The 26,161-nt window shown below is 47.0% G+C and overlaps 1 protein-coding gene across 1 annotated transcript in view; it reads left to right on the plus strand.

Moving 5' to 3' along the window:
• The window catches only part of GLP2R (glucagon like peptide 2 receptor), a 34,017-nt gene that overhangs the window by 341 nt on the left and 7,515 nt on the right, over positions 1 to 26,161 (plus strand). The window contains exons 2-10 of the mRNA XM_064151790.1: positions 8,212 to 8,305; positions 9,873 to 9,977; positions 12,478 to 12,599; positions 17,105 to 17,211; positions 18,068 to 18,224; positions 20,361 to 20,520; positions 22,966 to 23,026; positions 24,456 to 24,525; positions 25,340 to 25,428. Of these exons, the coding sequence (XP_064007860.1) occupies positions 8,212 to 8,305; positions 9,873 to 9,977; positions 12,478 to 12,599; positions 17,105 to 17,211; positions 18,068 to 18,224; positions 20,361 to 20,520; positions 22,966 to 23,026; positions 24,456 to 24,525; positions 25,340 to 25,428 (965 nt within the window). The remainder of the gene's footprint in view (positions 1 to 8,211; positions 8,306 to 9,872; positions 9,978 to 12,477; positions 12,600 to 17,104; positions 17,212 to 18,067; positions 18,225 to 20,360; positions 20,521 to 22,965; positions 23,027 to 24,455; positions 24,526 to 25,339; positions 25,429 to 26,161) is intronic.

Genomic DNA, 26,161 nt, shown 5'->3' on the forward strand with positions numbered 1-26,161 from the left:
TGATACAATCTCTTTCCCTGCTGACACTGAAGCAGGATTTGAGTTACAGAGATTTTGCCATTTTTCTGTCAGATACCAAAGCTGTTGAGCTCTGTGTTTGTTTTCCACCGCTCTCCCTCTGTGCTGACTCCGCTTTGCTTTGTTGCTCTAGCTCTGTGCTTTAGCCTTTGACTCGCACAGGGGTGATCACTGAACCTGATTATTTGTGGAACTGCTGCCACTGGCTTCATCCTGCACCTCAGCTTCTTGCAGGGATCTTGCACCTACTTCTTGTAGGCAATTTCTACTTCTACTTGTAGAATTCTATTAAACTATTTACCTGTTATTTCCCCCCCCCCCCCCAAATCTATTTTAAAACACTCTGGAATCTTACTTCTTTATCTGTTTAAAAGCCTTTGTCATCACTTTTTAACTTAAATTAGCTCTTTGATGACAACATCTCAGTGTAATTAACTTCAAGGAAAGGTTTTTAATCATTGTCATTTATTTATATGTATATAAATATATATACACAGATATATCTTTATTTATATTAATATATAAACCTTGGGCTCCATGCTTTAAAAAATAGTAAGATGTAGTTAATGTCATCATTTAATAAATAATAAGGTGCAGTAAGTTTCAGTTAACCTGAGTTAAATTCATCTATAGATTTAGGGTATATTGCTATGAAGTAAGTGTGCGTGAGAGTAAGAGCAGCTGACAGGCTGAAAGTAACCAGGTATTGCTGTCCACTCATCCTCCCTTTAGCTGAGTTACCAACAGAGTCAGTGGGGCTGTGCTGGAGAGAGCCTAATTGTGTTCCTTGGAGAACTTTGGATGTGCAAAAACATCTTCTGAGTGTTTGTAACAACAACAAAAGTCCTCATATTTTGGTGTAGCTAATGTCCAGAGCTTCTCTCACATAAAGGAATATAGCACTGAAACAACTCTTCAGTTTATCACAGTATCACAGTACCACAGTATCACAGTATCACCAAGGTTGGAAGAGACCTCACAGATCATCAAGTCCAACCCTTTACCACAGAGCTCAGGGCTAGACCATGGCACCAAGTGCCACGTCCAATCCTGCCTTGAACAGCCCCAGGGACGGCGACTCCACCACCTCCCCGGGCAGCCCATTCCAGTGTCCAATGACTCTCTCAGTGAAGAACTTTCTCCTCACCTCCAGCCTAAATCTCCCCTGGCGCAGCCTGAGGCTGTGTCCTCTTGTTCTGGTGCTGGCCACCTGAGAGAAGAGAGCAACCTCCTCCTGGCCACAACCACCCCTCGGGTAGTTGTAGACAGCAATAAGGTCACCCCTGAGCCTCCTCTTCTCCAGGCTAACCAACCCCAGCTCCCTCAGCCTCTCCTCGTAGGGCTGTGCTCGAGACCTCTCCCCAGCCTCGTCGCCCTTCTCTGGACACACTCAAGCATCTCAACGTCCCCTTTAAACTGGGGGCCCCAGAACTGGACACAGTACTCAAGGTGTGGTCTACAGCCTGACTCTGTTCTGTCACTTTGATCAGAACTCTGCTTCCATCAGTGCTAAGACAACCACCGCCACCCCCCAGCTGCTTCCACGAGAGCCAAAAGACTATGAAATACAGTTAATTACTTTATTCACAGTTAATGGCTTCATCATAGTAGTTCCTGGGGCTTGCTTAAAGCAATATGCATTCTGCTTTATATTCCATTGAATGAGCATGAAAAAGCTTCAAGAAATAGCAACCATAAATCAGTGTCTTTATTTTCCAGCAAATACCTCTATAGCTGTGAAAAGTGATTAAAAATAAAGCAGGGTCATAACTGAAAGAATGACTAAATATTTAAACTCTTATTTCTGATTTATACTGAAATTAAAGTGGGGTTTTTTTTATGTTCATAACAGAGCAGTCTGAATAAACAGAACCATTTCACTTCACCATTAGCTGAGCACAAGAAATTTAAAAGGAGGAAACCCTGATGGTGCTGTGGTCAGTTAAAATTTAAACCAGACTGTGTGCAACCTTGGAGGTTTGTTCTTGTAATCCACTTCTTAAGTGAGAGCTTCCAGGCTGGATGAGGCTCTGGCCAGGCTGATCTAGGGTAGGGTAGCCCTGCCCATGGCAGAAGGGTTGGAACTAGATGATCCTTGTGGTCCCTTCCAACCCTGACTGATTCTAGGATTCTGGGATTCTGTGGTGTTTTCTGCTGCACCCAACCTATCTTCAAGCAGTGCTGCCACCTTGGTGCAGTCCATGAGCTCTGAGCAGACACTTCCAGGGAAGTCTGAGTGAATTTCAGCAGGGCTGAACCGTGGTGTGAGCAGGGTGCAATGCAGGTTGAGGCAGTTCATTGCTACCACTGAAACCTCAGACAGAGTGGAGAAATGTCCAGGGTAGGGCAATAGGTCACAGACATTCTGAGCTTCCACCTTGGACAGTGGAATTAAATTTCTTCTGATTTGAAATTCCTATTTAAATGCTAACTGAAACCGAGATTGAAAGTTGTGCTGAGCAGTGTGTTGCTGTTGCTTGAGATTGTGGTAGGTTTACTTACAAGCTTGCATTTCTAGCAGCGGAGATGCATTGTAGCTAAATTTGGTAGCACTGAGTAGTCCAAAACTTGGATCTGTAATCACAGACCTGTATCAGATGCAGAGAGAGGTTTGTTGGTTCTCCTCACAACACACACATGGCCAAAGTAGGAGAAGTCTCTACAATCTTGGCAGTGATCTCTCAGCTTACTCTGACACAGACTGCAGGTTCTCCTCTTTTGGAGAGAACCTGCACCCCTCTCTGAAGAACAGCAACACAGATGTAGAATCATAGAATGGTTTAAGTTGGAAGGGACCTCAAAGCTCATTCAGTTCCAACCCCCTGCCATAGGCAGGGACACTTCCCACTAGAACAGGTCACTCAGAGCCTCATCCAACCTGGCCTTGAAGACCTCCAGGGAGGTTGTGGAGCATAGAATCACAGAATGTGATCAAAGATTACTGTGCCAGGTCTCACCACCCTCACTGCAAAGAACCTCTTCCTAACATCTAGTTTAAATCTCCCCTCTTCCAGTTTAAACCCATTACTCCTTGTCCTGTCATTACAAGTAAGCTAGAGAGGCAAGCTTGTGTCTTTGATTTCCTTAACTGAGTTCTTTTCACCTAGTGGGTCACGAAGGTGTCTCACTTTCTTAGTTTCCTCTTCCCTCCTAAGGCTGGTACCTTATGCCCAGCCCACACAGTTTGCTTTCTCACTGGACAGTAAATAGTTCTTCAGTGTACCTAATCCCCTCTCAGAATGTCCCACTGCAGAAAACACTGAAGGCTTTTGTATGGGGCACCTGCACCCATCCCCTTCAAGACAAGATGGGAAAGAAAGTTGTTTTTCCTCATTCCAAGGCACTGCCAGCATTCTTCAGTCTCTCTCTAAATAGGTTCTTACAGATTGTCTCCAGAGTGGGGACCACTGGAGACTGAACAGTCACATTGAAACAGCAAGCTTCCCTTTTCCAGCTGCCTTTGCAAGTCCCTGCATGAGGAGCTGATGATCAGTTCAGGAGTTCCTGCCACTGAAGTCATCATGGTTTACTGTTAAATATCCCTTGGTGTTTTAGAATCACAGAATTGTCAGGACTGGAAGGGACCTCAAGGGTCATCCAGTTCCAACCTATCTGCCATGGGCAGGGACACCTCACACTAGGTCAGGCTGTCTACAGCCTCATCCAGCCTAGCCTTAAAAACTTCCAGAGATGAGGCTTCCACCACCTTCCTGGGCAACCTGTTCATGTCTCTCAGTACCCTTATGGTGAAGAATTTCTTCCTAATGCCTAATCTAAATCTCCCCTCCTCTAGCATTCCCCCCAATCCTATCCTGTAAGTCAGCTTCATCTGAGCTAAATCACAGAATGGTTTAGCTTGGAAGGGACCTCAAATCTCATCCAGTTCCAACCCCCTGACACAGGCAGGGACAGCTCCCACTAGAACAGGTTGCTCAAGACCTCATCCAGCCTGGCCTTGAACATCTCCCTGGGCAACCTGTGCCAGTGTCTCACCACCCTCACTGGAAGGAACTTCTTCCTAAAATCCAGTTTCAACCTCCCCTCTGCCAGGTTAAACTCATTACTCCTCCTTCTGTCATTACCAGACCTTGTCCATAGTCCCTCCCCATCCCTCCTGTAGGCTCCCTTCAGATACTGGAAGGTCACTCCAAGGTCTCCTTGAAGCCTTCTCTTCTCCAGGCTGAAAAGCCTCAACTCTCATAGCCTGTCCTCATAGCAGAGCTGCTGCAGCACCAGAAACAGAACCAAGCGAGCACCCAGGTCGTCACTGCAAGGCTTTCCTTGCCTTTCCTTGGCTGTTTAACACATCTGTTTATCAGAAACTGAAGGGTTATCCCCAAAAATCAAGCAGCCCTTCCATCAAATGCGTCATCTCTATGTCTTTGCCTCTTCAAACGAGGTTCACTGACCCGGGAGTGCCTGCAGAATCTCCCCTAGCTCCCAGCCTTTTGAGGCCTTCATGAGGGAAATGTCAAGATGCTTTTGATTGTGGAAATGTACATTCCTTTCTCATGGCTGCTGTAAATATTCTCTCCTTATCTTGCCAGTCCATCAGAGGAAGAATAATTATAGTCTTTCTACTCCCTGGAATTTAGAATGGGGTGTCTGGAAATTAGCTGAGAGCCTAAAAGCAGAGTATTGGGCAAACAACATTTTACACAGCAAAACCATGCATGAAGGAGAGCTCTCATCTGACATCTACTTTGCAGTCTCTGCTGTTCCTGGTTTGAAAGAAAAGAAAGATATTTTTATTTCTTTTTCCAACTAGCATAGCTTGAAGGAAAAAAAATCTAAGTGAAGTTCACAGCTCTGCATTGTCCTGGTTATTGATCTTAGTCCCTGGCACATCACCAGGCTCAGAAAAGCTCAGGTCAGGCACATATGTGAAAGGCAGATTCCAAAAATCATAGAATCAAGCAGGTTGGAAGAGACCTCCAAGATCAGCCAGTCCAACCTAGCACCCAGCCCTAGCCAGTCAACCAGACCATGGCACTAAGTGCCTCATCCAGGCCTTGCTTGAACACCTGCAGGGATGGGGACTCTACCACCTCTCTGGGCAGCCCATTCCAATGCCAATCACTCTCTCTGACAACAACTTCCTCTTAACATCCAGCCTAGACCTCCCCTGCCACAACTTCAGACTCTGTCCCTTTGTTCTGTTGCTGGTTGCCTGGCAGAAGAGACCAACCCCACCTGGCTACAGCCTCCCTTCAGGTAGTCATAGAGAGCAATGAGGTCTGCCCTGAGCCTCCTCTTCTTCAGGCTGCACACCCCCAGCTCCCTCAGCCTCTCCTCACAGGGCTGTGCTCCAGGCCCCTCACCAGCCCTGGTGACCTTCTCTGGATACATTCCAGTACCTCAACATCTCTCTTGAATTGAGGGGTCCAGAACTGGACACAGCACTCAAGGTGTGGCCTGACCAGTGCTGAGTACAGGGGCAGAATAACCTCCCTTGCCCTGCTGGCCACACTGTTCCTGATGCAGGCCAGGATGCCATTGGCTCTGCTGCCCACCTGGGCACACTGCTGGCTCATCTTCAGCTACTACCAGCACCCCTAGGTCCATTTCTGCCTGGCTGCTCTTAGACACTCTCTAGTGCAGGCAAAAGAAAAGTGGTTATCCCTGAAGAGGTGAGAAGCATCCTTTGGTATAAGGGTTGCTGCTTTGTAGAAAACTTAGGTTCAGCTCACACTCCAAAATTGTTAACATTTTCATCCAATAATGAAATCTTCTTTTTTGGGGGGATTTAGAAATGGCATTAGGAGGTCTTGTGATGACAGGGTGAGGAGGAATGGGTTTAACCTGGCAGAGGGGAGATTGAAACTGGATGTTAGGAAGAAGTTGTTTGCAGTGAGGGTGGTGAGACACTGGCACAGGCTGCCCAGGAAGGTTGTGAGTCACAGAATCACAGAATGTACATTTCTTCTACAGCCTAAATCTAACACATCACCAAGTAATTTTCAGTCATTCCTTTATAAAGAGTAATTATGAGCTGTGACATCCCTAAAGGCCTCTGCAGCCAGTGCTGAGAAAGGTATATCAAGCAGATCACAGAATCACAGAACTTTAGAAGTTGAAAGGGGTCTCTAGAGATCACTGATTCCAACCCCCCCTGCCAACCCAGGATCCCAGAGGGTAGTTCGCACAGGAATGCATCCAGGTGGATTTGGAAAGTCTCCAGGGAAGGAGACTCCACAACCTCTCTGGGAAGCCTGCTCCAGGTCTCTGGCACCCTCACTGTAAAGAAGATTCTAGTCATGCTGAGCTGAAACCTCTGTTCCAGGTTGTAGCCAAAGGTCCTTGTCAAAAGAGATTGGCCTCAGCCACTTGACACTCACCTCTCAGGTATTTGTATACATTGATCAGATCTCCTCTCAGTCTTCTCCTCTCCAGACTAAGCAGCCCCAGGGCTCTCAGTATCTCTTCATAGGGGAGATGTTCAAGTGCCCCAGTCATCCCCGTGGCTCTCTGCTGGACTCTTTCCAGCAGGTCCCTGTCTCTTGCAGCAGATCCTTATCTCTCTTAAGGGATGGGTATTTGCAGAGAGCAACATCCTTTTGGGACAGTTGCAACATTCACACTGATGAAATAAATGCCCTGGGGGTCCAGCACATCCTAAACACATCAGTCACTAGTTATGAAATCATTACTAAAACCTATCTCACAAATGCAGGAATCCTCTTCCCAAACAGCTGCTAGAACCTGCCTGTCAGAACAAGTGCCCGTTTGGGCAACAAGGGGTTTTGTTCCATTTGTGCTGGCAGCCTATCTTCAGCCAGAAAAGAGTCACTGTGAGGGTGACAGAACACTGGAACAGGCTGCCCTCGAGGGCTGTGCAGTATCCCTTTCTGGAGATTACAAACCCTCAACACAGGAAGGACATGGACCTGATGGAGCAGGTCCAGAGGAGGCCATGAAAATGATCAGGGGAGTGGAGCAGCTCTGCTACAAGGACAGGCTGAGGGAGATGAGGGTGTTCAGCCTGGAGAAGACAAGTCTCTGTGTAGACCTTAGAGCAGCCTGTCAGTACCTGAAGCAGACTACAAGAAGGCTGCAGAGAAACTGCTTGCAAAGGCCTGCAGGGACAGGATGAGGACAGTGGCTTCAAACTAGAGCAGAGCAGATTTAGATTGGATGTCAGGAACAAACACTGCACTGTGAGGGTGCTGGAACGCTGCAACAGGTTGCCCAGGGAGGTGGCTGGGTCCCCATCCCTGGAGATATTCAAAGTGAGGCTGGACTGGGCTGTGGGCAACCTTATCTAGTTGAGATTGTCCCTGCTGACTAAAGGGGGTTTAGACTGGATGAGCTTTGGAGGTCACTTCCAACCCAGACTGTTCTATGATTCTGTGATTCTCATCAATCACATCCTTGACTTCCTCTTGCAGGAACATAGCCACAGAAGAAGCATTAGGGTGACCTTGGTGTAGGTTACCTGCAAAGATCCTGGAAAGGCTACAGTTGGTGAACATCAGCAGGCATTTCCTGCTGTGGGGGAATGAAATGCTGTTGGCTTTGGTGTACCCTCACAGGGCCAGCACACAATCTGCATGGAGATTTTGAAAAGAGACTTTACACAAGTTGGATAAAGCCCTGTGATAATACAGCACCATGGCAACATGTTTCTTGCTCAGCCAAAGGCAGCAACTGAAGACAATCTCACTAATCATAGAATTGTTCTGGTTGGAAAAGGCCTCTTTGATCATCAAGTCCATGCATCAGCCTCACACCACCACAGCCACCAAATCATGTCCCAGAGTGCCATAGCCACACATCTCTTGAACACCTTCAGGGACACTGGCTCCATCATGGTTTGCTGACAACTTTTGAACTAAAAGCTAAACTAGCAGAAGCCAACCATTTTGTCAGTGGCTGCCAAAATATGCTCTCAGTTCCTGCCAGACTTTAGGAGAGTTCTTTTCAGAAGAATCTGGAACTGTATTTAGGAGTGAGTTGAATGAGCCTGTTCACATTGCACACTGCTCCTTAACACTTCTGGCAGTAGCTGTTGCCTTTCTTTTCTGGCTTTCCCTAGAGAAGGAATGGGTCTGCCATTACCTCCCTGTTCCTTATTGTTCCCCCACTCTCCTCTCTCTGCTCTGCCCTTGAATTTCATATAACGGAAAGAAACTCACCATTAAAAACAAGAAGTTTCTAACTGATTTTCCCCATGTTCAATGTTTTTGCTCACAGGCCAAAGGATCTCTGCTGGAGAAAACCACTAGTGGATGGAACAAATATAAACAAGAATGCTTGAAAATGCTGCAGGAGTCAGTTGTGGGCACTGGTAAGGAAACAAAGAGCACAATAAAGGAATATGCTAACGCTCATGGATGTGCAGACACTCTGTTACTTGCCTCCCAAAGGTGTGTGTCTGTTTATAAGTTCTTAATGTGCAAAAGCCAGCTGTAAGGAGACAGGCAAATGTGCAATCCTGAAATTAATGGCACTCTTTCTCCTGAAATAGTTCCTACATATGTAAAATCAGATCACACGCAGGAATTAACCACTGATACTTGGTGCCAGGCTCTGCTGGGGGATGCTCAATGCCAGGACAAGGGGCAATGGGTGGAAGCTGAGGCATAGGAAGTTCCATGGGAACGTGAGGAGGAATTTTTTCCCTGTTGAGGGTGACAGAACCCTGGAACAGGCTGCCCAAGGGGCTTGTGGAGTCTCCCTGTTTGGAGATATTTAAGACCTGCTTGGGTGCATTCCTGTGCGATCTGCTCTAGCTGATCCTGCTCTGGCAGAGGGTTGGACTGGATGAGCTTTGGAGGCTCCTTCCAACCCCTGATATTCTGTGATTCTGTGATCCACACAAGCATAAGGAAAATATTCTCCCCTTTGAGTCAGTCACAGGCCTTTGCAAAAGAAAAGGGAAGCTCTAACCTGTGGGTAAAACCCCCCTGCTGTTAGTGATCACATTCAGGAACAAACTTTCTCTTCTTTCAGCTGAAATGGGAGTTGGCTGAAGATGAGCAGTGCTGCGTGGGCATGGCAGTCTGCTGAAGGAATGAATCCTCATGCTCTCCAGCCTTCAGCACAGACCTGCTCCAGAGGCAGCTGCAGCCTCTGGCAGCTGCAGCAGCATGAGCTAATTGCCTTAGCTTGCTTGCTTACTCTGTGAAGCTGCAACAGCTGGAGGGCCGAAGCAAGACTCCATTCTCACTCCTGACCACCATCTCCATTAAAAACTTGGCTCAGCTTTCATAGGATACACGAGGCAGGAAATATCCACTCATTCCTCCTGAGTTTTTCACCATAGCAGCTATGCAGAGGGAGCCAGATACCTACTGAGGACCACCAAAGCTTAGCAAGGGCATGCAGAGAAGCAGTCAGGAGGCAAGGTTGGCCTAGAACTGAAACCATCCATAGATGTCAAGAACAACAACATCCATAAGCAAAGGCACAGGGCAGATTGCTTGCTAAGCAGGGCAGGGACAGTCACTAACAACAGAGGAGGCAGAAAGCTACAGCCCCATTAAGTTTTACTTTCAGTCCCTGGGAAAGTCTCTGCAACGAATCCTCCTCCTGAAGGCTGTTACTAACCAAGTGCAGGAGATGGTTGGGAAAAGCCAGCACAGACTTCCCAAACCCAAATCCTACCTGACCACCCTGATCACCTCCTGCAACAGGCTGGCATCTGCTGTTGACATGGGGAGAGCAGTGTGTGCTGTTTACCTGCATTTCACAGAACCACAGAGTTAGCCAGGTTGGAAAAGGCCTCTGAGATCATATTTCTCTGCTCCATCTTAGAAATACCCTGGAGCAGCTTGCAGGCTACCTACTGGGATAGTTTTCATGATTGTCCATTGTCTGGAGTGTGTAAAACTTCTGCTTGCTTGTCTCCTCAGGAATCCATTGCAATGGGACTTTTGATCAGTTTGCTTGCTGGCCTTACTCACCCCCAGGAAACGTCTCTGTCCCCTGTCCTTCATACTTGCCGTGGCTGGAAAATGGTAAAGTGGCAACTTCTCTTCAAGTTTAGGCTGGGGATGCAGCTGCAGCAGAGGTGGTGCTGCTCTGTCTTATCTCTATGTCCTCTGGCATGTCAGAGAGCTTTTCTGTCTCTCCTCTTTTCACCTGTTTTCTGAGCTGAGGCACCAACCTCTTGGGGGTTAATTGTTTGCTGCTTTTCTACACGCGTGCCTGTTGCAGCTCTGTGTTGTCTGCTGTAAAGCAGCATTCCCACATCGTGTAACTGTGCTGCTGGGCCTCTATTGGCAGTAACAGATTTGGGGTTCAGCTTCTGAGGTTCAGGCTCTGGGGTCTCCACTGAGCCCCAGACATGAAGCCATCCAGAAAACTGGAATAGCCAAACAAAAAAGCAGTCTAAGCAGTCAGCTTTCCCACACCAGGATTCCAAATCGTTCTTTTCCTACAGGGAATGGAGCGGGGAGGGAGCAGGAAGGGAGAAAGGACAACATCTGTCTTAAAGCAAATGACAACCTCTTTCTCCTGAAGAAATGAAAGGGCAATACTTCTACCACAGCCTTGCACTTCTGAACCATGCCACATAACCTTTCTTAACTGCTTGTGACTGATTTGGCAGCATTTCTAATAGCACCTGGAAGGATCAGTTGTGCCTGAGTCCTGGGAGACTATGATGGGCTGCTTAGTCTACCTTTCTCCAGTCCACCCCACACATGACTTGTTCTGTAACGTCATCATCTGTCCTTTTTTGATGTTATTAAATATAAGGAGACCCAGCTTCTATCTAGTCTCCCAAACTAGTTCTCCTGCCAACCATTTGGAACACATTCAGTGCTTCATAATAAAGATAAAAGCAGTTTCCTTCCCTCTGTGTCATGTAAGACATTGCACCACCATATGAAAATTTGTCTGTTTGTCCTAGAGATTCTGCAGGACTGAGGTCAGGGTTGCTTCTGGTCCCCATTCCCATGGCTGGTCCCATTGCTGAGGCACAGCTGTGTCTATTCTGGACCATACCAATGGACTTGGGCCAGAAATGTTTGGTAGCTTAGGGTAAATGTATTGTGCATTGTCATCAGTGCCCAGCCTGAGTAATGGAAAATTAGTGTGGTCTCAACATAAGGAGGTTAATCACACTGCATAGAGGCTTTCAGGTTTTTCTGCAGTTCCTAATCACCACACAGAGCTGCTGCTCCACCAGGGTGAACTGTGATCCCAATGCAGTTGTCTCAGCTCCAGTCATGCTGAGCGAAACAAGATACTCTAGTTGTTGCTGTCACCACTAAACACTTTCCAGGTAGGAAAAAAGAGGAAAGGAAAAGGAAAGGGAAAGGGAAAGGGAAAGGGAAAGGGAAAGGGAAAGGGAAAGGGAAAGGGAAAGGGAAAGGGAAAGGGAAAGGGAAAGGGAAAGGGAAAGAAAAGAAAAGAGAAAAGAAAAGAAAAGAAAGGAAAGGAAAGGAAAGGAAAGGAAAGGAAAGGAAAGGAAAGGAAAGGAAAGGAAAGGAAAGGAAAGGAAAGGAAAGGAAAGGAAAGGAAAGGAAAGGAAAGGAAAGGAAAGGAAAGGAAAGGAAAGGAAAGGAAAGGAAAGGAAAGGAAAGGAAAGGAAAGGAAAGGAAAGGAAAGGAAAGGAAAGGAAAGGAAAGGAAAGGAAAGGAGAAAGGAAAAGAAAAGAAAAGAAAAGAAAAGAAAAGAAAAGAAAAGAAAAGAAAAGAAAAGAAAAGAAAAGAAAAGAAAAGAAAAGAAAAGAAAAGATAAAAAGAAAAAGAAAAGAAAAAGAAAAAGAAAAAGAAAAAGAAAAAGAAAAAGAAAAAGAAAAAGAAAAAGAAAAAGAAAAAGAAAAAGAAAAAGAAAAAGAAAAAGAAAAAGAAAAAGAAAAAGAAAAAGAAAAAGAAAAGATAGAAAGGCTCAGGTTTGATTAGGAATAAATAATTATTTATTGTCAGCAGCTGCTGAGAACAACATGAAACAAATCTCAGCCAGGGTCCCCAGCCAATTCTTCTGCTCTTAGGGGCAAATCCTTAATTATTATAAACTAGAGCAATGCAGTGAAAGCCAAGAAAGCTTCTCTAGTTCACACCACCTGCTGCTCAGCCCCCCCAGAATGTAAATAGAACATCAGCCACAGATGTTTCAGAGATGATTTACTAATCAAAACATCTCCCACAGTCTGCCTGGAGAGCCTAGGCAGTGCTGCCTGGACTGAATGGAGCTTGGGAGGGTAGTGAGGAATAAAAGGGTTAAAGTGAGCTGGAGGCTTTACCTTTCAGACAAAGGATTCTGCATTCCTCTGTAAATACCAGGTACCTCCTGGGAATTTATTTCTCCTGCTCTGTCTGCTCTGTGTAACTATGAAAAATATACTGATGAGGACCTTTAAAAGATATCCTCTTTCAATTCATGTTTTGAGTAGGGGGGAGTGGGGTGGTGATGCCTGTTACTGTGGTATAAGGGAGAAAACTCCAAAATGTATCTGACAAATGAAATCTTTCTTTTGACCTTTCAGTCTGAAGCTCTGTTTACTTTCAGGAAGCTCGGGAAGTGTATACAGAGTCTGCTTGGCCGAAGGGACTTGGCAGACAAAGGAGAACTCCACAGACATTTGGAGAGATAGTTCAGAATGTTCTGAGGAAAATCATTTCCAAAAAAATGTGAGCATTTTTATTATTATTATAGTTTAATACTTTAATCTTCTTAATCCCTTCTAAAGTAACTGATAAAGCATTTGCACTGGCTACCTGCAAAAGATGGTCAGATTTCATTCCAGTTACCAAATGGAAAAGAATGATTTTATTTAGAAGTGGAGGAGGGAAGATTAAGGAGGGCAGGATTCTTGCTTTAGAGGCCACAAATTGTGGTCTGCTCAGAGTCCACTGTTCACATGTGCTGAATTTCTCCTAATACAATTGAAAAAGACTGAAAAACAATGAGCAAGCAACTCAAATTCAAAGCATCCCATCATCTGGAGTACTGGATCCAGCTCTGCAGCCCTCAATACAGGAAAGGCATGGACCTGATGGAGCAGGTCCAGACGAGGGACATGAAAATGATCAGGTGGTTGGAGCAGCTCTGCTACGAGGACAGGCTGAGGGAGCTGGGGGTGTTCAGCCTGGAGAAGAGAAGGCTCCAGGGAAACCTAGTATCAGTCTTCTGATACCTGAAGGAGGCTACAAGAAGGCTGCAGAGAGACTTTGCAAAGGCCTGCAGGAACAGGACAAGGGCAATGGCTTCAAACTAGAGCAGAGCAGATTGAAATTGGATGTGAGGAACAAGTTCTGCACCATGAGGTTGCTGGAGCATGGAAACAGGTTGCCCAGGATGGTGGCTAGGGCCCCATCCCTGGAGATATTCAAGGTGAGGCTGGACTAGGCTCTGGGCAATCTGATCTGGTGGAAGATCTCCCTGCTGACTGCAGAGGGGGTTAGACTGGATAAGCTTTGGAGGTCCCTTCCAACCCAAACCATTCTATGATTCTGTGATCTGTCTCAAGTTGCTGTAGTCTGCTGGGGCCAGACATGTTCATCCTCTGCCACTTCCTGAGCCTTCTACCACTGAATGAGTTGCTGCCTGGTCCTCTCCAATGGAGCTGGACACAGTGCCTTGGATTCATTTTAATGCCACTGCCACCCTTTCTGGACACTGCACGCAGCCCAAGGTGCTGGGCTTTGGCTCTCCTCAGCTGTGTGAAGAGCAACCTCTCACCTGGGCAGAGCTCAGCTCTTTGTCCTGAAGATCAGACTCACAGGATGTCAGGGGTTGAAAGGGACCCAAAGAGATCATTGAGTCCAACTCTCTTGCCAGAGCAGGACCATACAATCTAACTCAGGTCACAGAGGAACACATTCAGACAGGCCTTGAAAGTGTCCAGAGAAGGAGACTCCACAACCTGTTTCAGTGCTCTGTGACCCCTACAGTAAAGAAGTTTCCCTTTGTGTTGAGGTGGAACCTTCTGTGCTGCAGCTCACGTCCATAGAATCACAGAGCACAGGATCACACAAATCACAGAACAGTAGAGGTTGGAAGGGACCTCCAGAGATCACCAAGTCCAACCACCCAGCCAAAGCAGATAAAATGAAAGCAATTGGTGATCACCTCTGGTTCATGAGGCTGGGAATGGCACTCCTGCTCTGTGCCTGCAAAGAAGCCTGGCTCCTGTTCTCTGCAAGAAGGCAGTTTGCAGTGAGCTCACTTCTACCACCCTAGCAGGTTTAAGGCACAGGACAGCTCAGGCAGTGAAACAGGGATCCCACCCTGCTGCCCACTTGCACAGCTGAGCAGTGACTTTGCAAGGAATGCAACAGTTCTAGATAAGATCAAGCAAGCAGCTTAGCTGCTTTCAGCTCCTTGTAACTGCTTTGGCCATGGAGCTCACCAGCAACTTGGCTGATGCCAGAATTAGACCTCTCAGGTAAGCACTGTGGACTATTTTGTACGTTTTAATACTTTTGATTGATACTTTATTGATTACTTTATTGCACATCACTGGTTTAGGATTCCCAGACACCACTCAATTCTTTCTACACTCTTGATACACTGAGTACATGAACTTCCAAACTTAGTTTATTTATATGTGTGATAAATATTCGTTAAAGACTGAAAGTTTTCCATGGTTTGTTGACCATTCTGAATTGCAGACTTGTGGGTAGGAGAGACACTAATTCATTTTGTGTGACAGCAAATGAGTTCTCCTAAAGCTTCAACCAGCTTTCCTACCAACACCAGTCCTGGCTTCCTTTCTCTGTATGTTACACTTAGCAGAAAGCCCCAGGATATTACAAATAATCCAGGACTGGGATCTACACACATCAGGGGAATCAGCTTGATTACATTTGCTTTGGTATTGCAAAACTGGCACTGCCAAGATGCAAACTGATGCTTTTGATTAGGTTCATGCATGTGCTAATACTTCCAGGGAGTAATGTGTCTAATGGATCTGCCATGGAAATCTCCTGCACCCACACTGCTCTCCCTGGTCACTTTCACCCTCTGCAAGAGAGCTTTTAGCAGCAGGCACAGCTCCCCCCGTGCTATCCTGACAGGACTCATTGGCATACATTAATATTTGGCAACTACTGGTGGGAAGACAGTGCTGAAGGCTTTGGCACTGAGCTGGAAGGCAATTTTTACAGAGAACAGCACAGGTTCCAAGAAAATCTTTGCAGGCCAAATATGGATTATAAAAACCATAGGATCACAGAATGGTCTGGGTTGGAAGGACCTCCGAAGGTCATCCAGTCCAGCCCACTCTGCAGTCAGCAGGAACATCCTCCACTAGATCAGGTCACCCACAGCCCTGGCCAGCCTCACCTTGAATAATTCTGGGGATGGACACACAACCATCTCGCTGGGCAACCTGCTGCAGTGTTCCTCCAACCTTATGGTGCAGAACTTGTTCCTCACATCCAATTTCAGTCTACTCTGCTCTAGTTTGAAGCCATTGCCCTCATCCTGTCCTTGCAGGCCCTTGCAAACAGTCTCTCTGCAGCTTTTTTGTAGCCTCCTTCAGGTTTTGGAAGGCTGCTCTAAGGTCTCCCCAGAGCCTTCTCTTCTCCAGGCTGAACACTCCCAGCTTCCTCAGCCTGTCTTCGTAGCAGGGCTTCTCCACTCCCCTGATCATTTTCATGGCCTGCTCTGGACCTGCTCCATGTCTTTCCTGTATTGAAGGCTCCAGAGCTGGCTGCAGAACCCTAGGTGAGGTCTCACCAGAGCAGAGCAAAGTGGCAGAATCACCTCTCTAGCCCTGCTGGCAACGCAGCTTTGGATGCAGCCCAGATTGTGATTTGCATTCCGGGCTGCAGGCTCACACTGTCTTCTCATGTTTAGCTTCTCAGCCACAGGGCTGCTTTCTACCACCTCCTCCCACTGCCTGTACTGATAGTGAGGACTGTTCCAGCCCAGGTGCAGAACTCTGCACTTGCTCTTGTTTAACCTCACGAGGCTTACCTGGTCCCACTTCTCCAGCTTGTCCACATCCCTCTGGATGCTGTCTTGTCCCTCTGGTGTATTGACAGCACCACTCAGCTTGGTGTGCCCTGCACCCTAGTTGATGGTGCCTCGATCCCATTGCTTATAGCATTGATGAAAATATTAAACAGCCCAGGTCCCAGCATGGAGCCTTGAAGTTGTCACTGCTCTGCATCTGGGCTTCAAACCATTGAACACCACTCTCTGGATGTTCACAGCCAGCCAGCTCCTTGTCCACTGAACAGTCCACCCATTAAATTTGTATCTCTCCAACCTAGCCAGTAGGATGTTGTGGGGGACCATGTCAAAGTCCTTGCAGAAGTCCAGCTAGATCACATCCAGAGGTCATCCCTTATGTACTGACATAGTCACTTTATCCTAGAAGACCACTAGTTTGATCAGGCCAGAATTGCCCCCAGTAAAGCCATGCTGGCTGTCTTGAGCCACCTTCTTGTCCCCCAGGTGCCTTAGCGTGGCATCTAGAAGGATCTATTCCATAATCTTCCCAGACATGGATGTGAGGCTGACAGGTCAGTAAAAAACAATCCCATATCTTGGTGGACCCTCTGCAGAGAAGCCTTTCCTGAGTTAGAAAAACAGCACCAGGAGATGAGGGATGGACATGGGAAATCTTATCAAGCAGAAACGTTAAATGAGGCAAAGTGGAAAGAAAGTGAGTGTCTGCCTTCCTCCTCCAAGCTCTTCTTCATCACTCAAAGATGTTCCAGACAGCTCTAATGGCTAAACTTTTGGGTGTTTTTCTTTGAACTCATGGCAGAAGTCAAGTCTATTTCAGTGCCTCTAGGCAGAGCTGTCTCTCCAAATTGTACAGACACCACTGGGCAGGCACAGAGAGTAATTATTGCACTTGTGTGCACAGCTTGAGTGAGTCGATCTCTGCAGTTATTAAACCACCAGGACCAATCTGGTGCACACAATCGTGGCAGTGATTAGCTGTAAACAGTCCTTGTGCAGGAGCAGTCTGGAAATGAGATGGTGAGGTCTTCAAATGCACCCTGAGGCTGTCTGCAAGACTCCCCATCGTGCAGTGATGAGTGCAGGGAGCAGGCATCACAAACCTCCCCTGGCTACCCTGCAGCACAAAGAAGCTGGGCTCAGAAGTACCTGAGCTTTGTTCTTGCTCTCCCCTCCTGCCTGAGTGTATAAAACCTTTTTCTTCTTTTTCTCCTAGGAAGAAGACCATAAATTACTCACCACATTACAGCTGTTGTACACTATAGGATATTATTTTTCTCTCATCTCACTTCTATTGGCTCTTCTAATACTTTCTTCACTCAGGTTAGTACAAATTGAGGTGCATTTCAGAAGTACAGGCCCCAGGATGCACATTGCTTGTTTCATGAGCTCAGCTGCATTGCTCAGCTTCCAATGTAAATAACTTGTGTTTTCCTAACCACCATTATAAGAAGGATTCCTGTGCAAAATCCATTGATGACAGCCATATCACAGTTTCACAGGATGTTAGGGGTCAGAAGGGACCTCTGGAGAGCTTCCAGTCCAACCCCTCTGCCACAGCAGGATCAGAGAATCCAGTGCAGGTCACACAGGAACACATCCAGACAGGGCTGGAGAGGCTCCAGAGAAGGAGACTCCACAACCTCTCTGGGCAGCCTGTTCCAGTGCTCTGGGAGCCTTACAGTCAAGAAGTTCTTCCTCACGTTGAGGTGGAACTTCCTGTGCTGTAGTTTCCATCTACTGCCCTTGTCCTATGCCAGGGCACAAGTGAGCAGAGGCTGTCCCTGTCCCTTCCTTCCTGACCTCCAACCCTCAGCTCTTTATAGACATTGATCAGATCCCCTCTCAGCCTTCACCTCTGCAGACTAAGCAGCCCCAGGGCTCTCAGCCTTTCCTCATCAGGCAGTGCTCCAGCCCCTTCAACATCCTTGTAGCCCTCCCTTGGACTCTCTCCAGCAGATGCCTGTCCCTCCTGAACTGGGGAGCCCAGAATTGGATGCAATATTCCAGGTGGGGCAATTCAAGGGCAGAGGGGGAGGAGAACCTCCCCCCATCTGCTGGATGCACTCTTCTTAATGCAAGCCAGGATCCCATTGGCCATGAACACAACAGGATTTCCTCCCATTTCTTTAAACTGTAAAGGTTCCACAAAATTCAGACACTATTTTCTCTCCCACAGAAAACTCCACTGCACCAGAAACTACATCCACATGAATTTATTTGCATCTTTCATCTTGCGTGCCATGGCAGTGCTGATCAAGGACAGTGTCTACTACAACATCTACTCCAAAAGACCCAACGACGAAACTGGATGGATATTGTACCTCAGTCCTGAGGTAACTTGTTAGTTCATTGCTAACAGGAGCTGTGTAACATCCATAGAATCACAAAATCACAGAATCACAGAATGTCAGGGGCTGGAAGGGACCTCCAAAGCTTATCCAGTCCAACTCCCCTGCCACGGCAGGATCACCTAGAGCAGAGCACACAGAAACACATCCAGGCAGGTCTTGAATATCTCCAGAGAGGGAGGCTCCACAACCCACCCTGGGCAGCCTGTTCCAGTGCTCTGGCACCCTCACAGGGGAAAAAATTCCTCCTTGTGTTTCCATGAAACTTCCTAAGCCTCAGCTCCCACCCATTGCCCCTTGTCCTCTCACTGGGCATCACCCAGCAGAGCCTGGCTCCAGCCTCTGAGTACCCACCCTGCACATCTTCATATACATGAATGAGGTCACCTCTTAGGCTCCTCTCCAGGCTAAAGAGCCCAAACTTCCTTTTGAGGAGAGCCTCCTTCATTTTTGTGGCTCTGTGTTGGATTCCCTCAAGCAGTTCCCTGGGGCCCTTCTTAAACCAGGGTGTGCAGACCTGGACACAATATTCCAGATGTGGCCTCAGCAGGGCAGAGTAGAGGGGGAAAGAGAACCTCTCTCAACCTACTAAGCCCTTCTAAAACAGCCCAGAATGTCCTTGGCCTGCTTGGCCACCAGAGCACATTGCTGGCTCATGGGCAGCCTTCCATGCACCATGACCCCCAGGTCCTTTTCCCCCTCACTGCTCTCCAGCAGGTCAGTCCCCAACCTATACTCATCCATGAGGGTTGTTTTTTCCCAAGTTTGGATGTTTGTCCCAGGACAGCAGGTTTTGAGAGGTTTCTTAGTTGAGCTTTGAATGATGTTTTGCTGATCAAGCTTGGGGTTATCAAGAGAGTAACGAGGTCTGCCATCAGCCTCCTCTTCTCCAGCCTGAACACCCCCAGTTCTCTCAGCCCCTTCTTATAGCCCAGGTGCTCCAGGCTCTTCTCCAGCCTCGTTGCCCTTGTCTGGACCTGCTCCAGCCTCTCAGTGTCCTTCTTGGAATGAGTGGCCAAGATCTGAACACAACACTTGAGGTGTGGCCACACCAGTGCTGAGTCCTGTCCCCGCTGCCCACTGTGCTTGTAACACAAGCCAGGTTGCCTTTGGCTTTCTTGGCCACCCCCCAGGCCCCTGTCTGAGTCTCAGCTTGCTCTTGGCATGCACAGCACAGTGCAAGGCACAGACCTTCCTTTATGACAAAGTTATCAAACATTGCATTTCCTGAGAAAGAACAGCAAGAGAAGGGAGGGAAAGAAGTAGTTGAAAGGCTTTTGTGTACTGGGAAGATCTACTGATTTCCTTCAACTTGGTTAAATAATGGAAGAACCACATCCCTAGTGTGTGGCCACTAGAGAGCAGTTCAGCTGCTCTGGTGCTGTATAAACACAGCTGTTCCACGTGGAAAGGCAGAATTGCCTGCAAGACCTTCACGGTGATAACTACGTTAGTAGCTGAGCAGTAGAATTTCTGCTGTGCAGATCATGACACAGAACACATATCCCAGCCTATGCTCTTACTTCAGCCTGGAGAAGAGGAGGCTTAGGGGAGACCTCATTGCTCTCTACAACTGACTGTAGCCAGGTGGGGTTGGTCTCATCTGCCAGGCACCCAGAGGCAGAACAAGAGGACACAGCCTCAAGCTGTGCCAGGGCAGGTTCAGGCTGAATGTTAGGAAGAAGTTCTACAAGAAAAGAGTGATTGGCATTGGAATGGGCTGCCCAGGGAGCTGGTGCAGTCCTCATCCCTGGAGGTCTTTAAAGGAGGCTGGCTGAGGCACTTAGTGCCATGGTTTAGTTAATTAGAAGGTGTTAGGAGGTAGGTTGGACTTGACAACCTCGAAGCTTTTTCCAACCTGGTTAATTCTGTGATTCTGTGATTCCTCTCTTTGTCACTTCCATTCCAACTCGCTGACAATGTGGCAGCCTTTAAATTGTTACCCTACCCTCCAGCCTCTCACAAGCAGCCAGGAGAGCCTGCTGAGACCTGCGACCAAACCTGAGTTACACACAGCCCAGTGCTGGCTTTTAAAACCCTTACCGAAGCAACAAGAGAAGCCCAAGACTGGTCAGAGCGTTTATAAGGTTAACACAAACTCCTGCTCTTTCCTCCCTCCAGATCGTGGTCATTTGCAGGACAGCCCAGTTTTTGATGCATTACTTTGTTGGGGCAAATTATTTCTGGTTGTTGGTGGAAGGAATTTATCTGCATACACTACTGATAACTGTGGTGCTCTCTGAGAGGCGACTGCTGCAGACCTACGTTGTGATAGGCTGGGGTGAGTACACAACAGCCCCCAGCTTCTTGATTCTGAGTTGGAGTCAGCAGCAGATAATTTGTGGTGAAGAGAGAAAAAGGAAAATCTGAATTGTTGTTAGTTTGTTTGTTTTGAAGTCAGCAAAGGTGTGCTGGCACTGATATGCTCCAGGATCTGAAGGGAGCCTACAGGAGGGCTGGGGAGGGACTGTTCACAAGGGCTTGTAATGACAGGATGAGGAGGAATGGATTTAAACTGGCAGAGGGGAAATTTAGACTAGATGTCAGGAAGAAGTTCTTTGCAGTGAGGGTGGTGAGACACTGGCACAGGTTGCCCAGGGAGTTCGTGGCTGCTCCCTCCCTGGAGGTGTACAGGACCAGGTTGGATGAGGCCTTGAGCAACCTGTTCTAGTGGGAGGTGTCCCTGCCTATGGCAGAGGGTTGGAGCTGGACGATCCTTGAGGTCCCTTCCAACCTAGACCATTCTATGATTCTATGTTTGTGTCCTTCAGCTTGGCCTGCACATACAGGGGAAATGGGTGCCTTGTTTCTTAATAAAACAGTAGCCCAGTGGCTACTGAGCAGGCAGAAATGTGGCTGCATTTTCTGTCATCACTGGGTATTATGGTGCTAGCAGCAGCTTTGTGTTCTTGCTTTTGTAGTAGGGCACCTAGGTAGCAGAAAATAGCTGAACGTGAAGGGCTCTCTTTTGTGTGTTCTCCTTCCTAGCTTTGAATTTCTAAAGTGCTGTGTTAGAGGAGAAGCTGAAGCACTTGGAGGCTCAGGGCTTGTGTTTCAGCCCTCACACTGCAGACGTTTTTCATGGACTAAAGCAATGTAAATTTAGTTACAAGCATTTGAGCCATTTCCTTTAAGCGATGTGGTGTAATCTGGCAATTACATTTGTTGCTTACTCATAGTTCTGAACCTTGCCTGGATAAAGCAGAGAATCAAGGCTTCCTAATTCCCTCTAATCATCTAATCTGTAGTCATCCCCCAAGCTGCTGTGGAGATTATTTTTCAGGCTTGCAGTTTTGAACATCCTATCCCATTCTTGGCATCCCTTTTTTTCCTCTTTTGCTTCTTTCTTACCAGACATTAACTACTTGCCTTCACATTCACACTCATTCCCATCCTCCCTAATCTGTTCAAATTACCTTCACAGCAAGAGAGATTGGCATGGGAATGGGCTGCACAGGGAGGCTGGTGTTTAAGAGGTGGCTGGATGAAGTACTTAGTGCCATGGGTTAGTTAATTAGAAGGTGTTAGGTGATAGGTTGGACTGGATGGTGTCAGAGGTCTTTTCCAACCTGGCTAATTCTGTGAGTGCACCATGCAGCACTGTCCATTGGCAGGCTTTCTTCTCTGCTGCACCTTCTCACAATCCATGCCTTGATTTCTCCGTTTCCTCTCTTATTGCTCTTTAAAGATCCCTTGTGCTGTCTTACCAGACACAAGGCTGCTGACACAAGGCCACTGTCTTTCACACTGCTTAGTGTTGTCTCATTGCTTCCTCAGCCTTCCCACCTGCCCAAATCCATTTGTTGCTTTGATCATCAACTGCTTTGCACAGGTACTTATCATTTTATTTCTTCTTCCAGCTGCAATAACACAAGTCTGGGAAAAAGGAATGATTATTGCTGTGATAGTATCAGTAACAAGCACATCTCTGTCAGGCCCCCTCCATTGCTCCCATACCTATGTCATATTCACTGATCTCCTAAAGGAACCAAATAGCTTAATTTCTTCTTTGTAAGTATCAGAATTACTGCTGAGTCAGGACATCTGGCACCTATGCTACAGACTTTTCACAGAGTCACAGAATTAACCAGGTTGGAAAAGACCTTTGAGATCATTGAGATCATTGAGATCAGCCTATCACCTAACACCTTCTAATTAACTAAACCATACAATCATAGAATCAACCAGGTTGGAAGAGATCTCCAAGCTCATCCAGTCCAACCTAGCACCCAGCCCTATCCAATCAACTAGACCATGGCACTAAGTGCCTCAGCCAGGCTTCTTTTAATCACCTTCATGGACGGGGAGTCCACCATCTCCCTGGGCAGCCCATTCCAGTGGCCATTTGTAGTGCTGCTGCTGCAGATCCAGCAGGAGTGAGCCATGCTTACATCTACTGAGAGCTCCTGCTGGCCTGGAGCTGCACTGGATAGCATCACCTCATCGTTCTAGTTAGCAGCAGCGTACCTGTATCATACAGCTGTATCTACATCAGTCTGAAAAGGCAAGATTCAACTAGACACAGAAATACCATTCTGAAGCACAGATGGGGAAAGCCCAGCTCAGGCTGATGTCTGTCCAGTTCTAGAGGACAGGAAAGCAAAACTGCTGCATGGTATGAATACCAGCAGCAGAGTCAGCTCAGCCTATGACAGTGTCTTTACATGACACCCTGACATCTTTGTGTGTTTGAAGCTTGGCTGTAACTGACTCCTTTTCTTTGCAGTTGTTCCTATCCTGTTTGTGGGCCCTTGGGGTATATGCAGATCAAAAATGGAGAACACAAGGTAGGTTACTAAACAAAATGTGCCTTAAAGTGCTGCCTTTCTGTTTGCCTCATTCTTCTGGATGCCCTTGTGAGCAAATGCTACAAGTATTGACTGCTAGGCTGTATTAAGACTAGACACCTATCAATACTGGCTACATTTTCTAAGTCCACTTTAGTACTTTTACATTAAACTGCTTCTAGAAAGTCTCAGATTTACTTATGCATAAATCAAGAAGGAGAAGGACCATTCATTTTCTTGAAATCAAAGCCCCCAGTGTCCAGTCACTGCCACGAAGCAAATTGTTAGCACAAACATCTCCACAGAGAGCTTGGTGGTAGTAAGAAAAGCAGACAGGAGCTTTCCTTGAAACCCATCCATGCCTTCACTTTAATTTGTGTGCCCTCCAACTTTGGAAAAAATCATGTTTGGTGTGGAGAATACTGATGAAAACTGAGATTCACTAAAAGCTGATATCCAATGCATGTTTTCAATGTTCAGTGATTGAAGCAATCAGAGTAACTTGCACTAGTAAGCACCATTTCCATTCTGAAGGTTTGGTGCCATGTACAGCTGTGTGTATCCAAAGGCAGAGTTGGCCAGGTAGTTCTGCAGTTTGCCATCTAGGAAACTACTCTCAGCACTCTGGTGGGAAGCCCTTCCCACCAGATACAGTGGCAGCTGTTGGTGAGACTCTTCCTAGCTTGATGCCATTTCTCCTGAATGCCACCTGAGAAAGGTCGACTTTGTCACAGGATGTCGGGGCTGGACAGGACCACAAAAGCTCATCCAGCCCAACCCCACTGCCAGAGCAGGATCTCCTAGAGCAGATCACACAGGTGCATCTTGAAAATCTCCAGAGAGGGAGGCTCCACAACCCCCCTGGGCAGCCTGTTCCAGGGTTCTGTCACCCTCATACAGAAAAAAAATCCTCCTTGTGATTCCATGGAACTTCCTATGCTTCAGCTTCCACCATTGCCCTTGTCCTGGCACTGGGCATCACCCAGCAGAGCCTGGCTCCAGCCTCCTGCCACTCACCTTTACATCTTTATGAACATGAATGAGGTCTCCTCTCAGTCTCCTCTCCAAGCAGCACAGCCCCAGCTCCCTCAGGCTCTCCTTGTAGCAGAAAGCATCTTTGTGGCTCTGTGCTGGACTTTTCCAAGCAGTTCTATGTCCCTTTTGAACCGTGGGGGGAGGGGGGTGGTGGTGTCCAGAATTGTACACAGTACTCCAGATGCAGCCTCACAAGGACAGAGTTGAGGGGCAGGAGAACCTCTCTCGACTTACTAAGCACAGCCCTTCTGCTACACCCCAGAATGGCACTGACCCTCCTGGCCACAAGGGCACATTGTCAGCTCCCTTTTGAAGTACATACATAGGCTGTGTAGGAGGTTTGGGGTTTTTTTCCTATGAAAATGATGTGATTATACTTTAAATTGCTCTTCAGGTGCTGGGGAACCAATGAGAACATGGGAATCTGGTGGATCATCCGAGGACCAATGCTGTTTTCTATTGCTGTAAGAATGATTTCATCTTTTCCTAATGTCATGTGTAAGTGTGGTTGTCTTCTGTGGCCCTTTCTCCAAGTCTCATCCTGCTCTTGGATTAGAAGGGAGAAGACAGAAAGTGGAGTCTCCTTCTCTGGAGTTTTTCAAGGCCAGTCTGGATGTGTTCCTGTGTGACCTGAGCTAGATTGTTTGGTCCTGCTCTGGCAGGGGGGTTGGACTCGACGATCTCTTTGGGTCCCTTTCAACCCCTGACATCCTGTGATCCTGAATAGGATTTAAGAGGATGCTGGTTAAGATGAATTGGATAGAGAGACAGACACAGTATGGAGGCAAGAGAAATGCATAGTGGGCAGAAAAGGAGGAGTAGAAACTCCTAGCCAGGCCAAGTGAAAAACAGAGAGGTTGCTCTCAATATGCTGATCTTGCAAGTAAGTCAGCACATTCACCTGAAAACCACTGGCACTTGGTTGTCAGCACTGCCTAAAGATGGTTGTGCATGAATTACAAAAGCCTGCAGATGGATCTTGTCTTCATCAGGCATAAACTGAAGGCAGTTCAGAAGCTCCTAACCTTTTTCGTGGCCAAAGAGGGCAAATTGTATCCTGGGCTGCCTTAGGCAAAGCATTTCCAGCAGGTCAAGGGAGGTGATTCTGCCACTGCTCTTTTGTGCTCTGTGTTACAGCTGTGGTAACAGCCTGCTTCTATTCCAACCTGATCATAGCTGCGTTCCTGCCGTCAGGTGCCAAGATTTACAAGTCATTAATGCCAATGTTACATCCTCACAGTGTTTGTTTGAAGTAACCTCTATGCACTTTCTTTCAAGGTTAACTTTGTCATCTTCTTAAAAATTCTCAGGATGCTAATTTCCAAGCTCAAAGCTCAGCAAATGAGCTTCCATGACTACAAATACAGGTATGGAATAACTAATAAAGCCCTTCATGCCTGCCTTCCTTCCTTCCTCAGAATTCCTGTGCTTTTGAGATCTCTTCTTTCAGCTATAAGAACCTGTTCCCAGCCTTGGTAAAGAAAATCCTCTCCTGCAAAAGTTATTCTGGTTGCATTCTTTAAAAGGTAGATGGGTGCCAGCAGTGCTGCAGGAACTTTCTGTGCTGCTACACAGTGCTCAGCAGTGATGGAAAGTTCTACTAACTTTGTTAACAGATCAATGGATGGAAACTGCAGCACTGTAAGTTCCACCATGAGGGAGAACTTCAGTGTAAGTGTCCCAGAGCTCTGGAACCAGATGCCCAGAGAGGTTGTGGAGTCTCCTCTAGAGAATTTCAAGCCTTGTTTAGATGTGTTCATATGTGGCCTGCACTAGATTCTCTGGTCTGGCAGGGGGGTTGGACTGGAAGATCTTCAGAGATCCCTTCCAACCCCTAACATCCTGTGATTCCTTTGCTGTGCATCTGTGATCACTTACCTTTAGCTATGTCAATGTTTTTCTGTTACCTAGCAGCGTTGTTTGATGATAGTGACTGTCCTGTTCTATTTCTTGTCCCTGGCTTTTCACTTATAAACCCAGAGCCAAGATTCCCTCCTGCACAGGCTCCTCTGACATAGTGTGCTCTAAAATTTGTACCTGGGGATTTGTCCTCAAATACCACAAAAGTGCTCCTACAACTCCAGAGTCAGAATACTGAGG

This window comes from Pogoniulus pusillus, chromosome 11 (genome assembly GCF_015220805.1).
Source record: "Pogoniulus pusillus isolate bPogPus1 chromosome 11, bPogPus1.pri, whole genome shotgun sequence".
NCBI lineage: Eukaryota > Metazoa > Chordata > Aves > Piciformes > Lybiidae > Pogoniulus > Pogoniulus pusillus.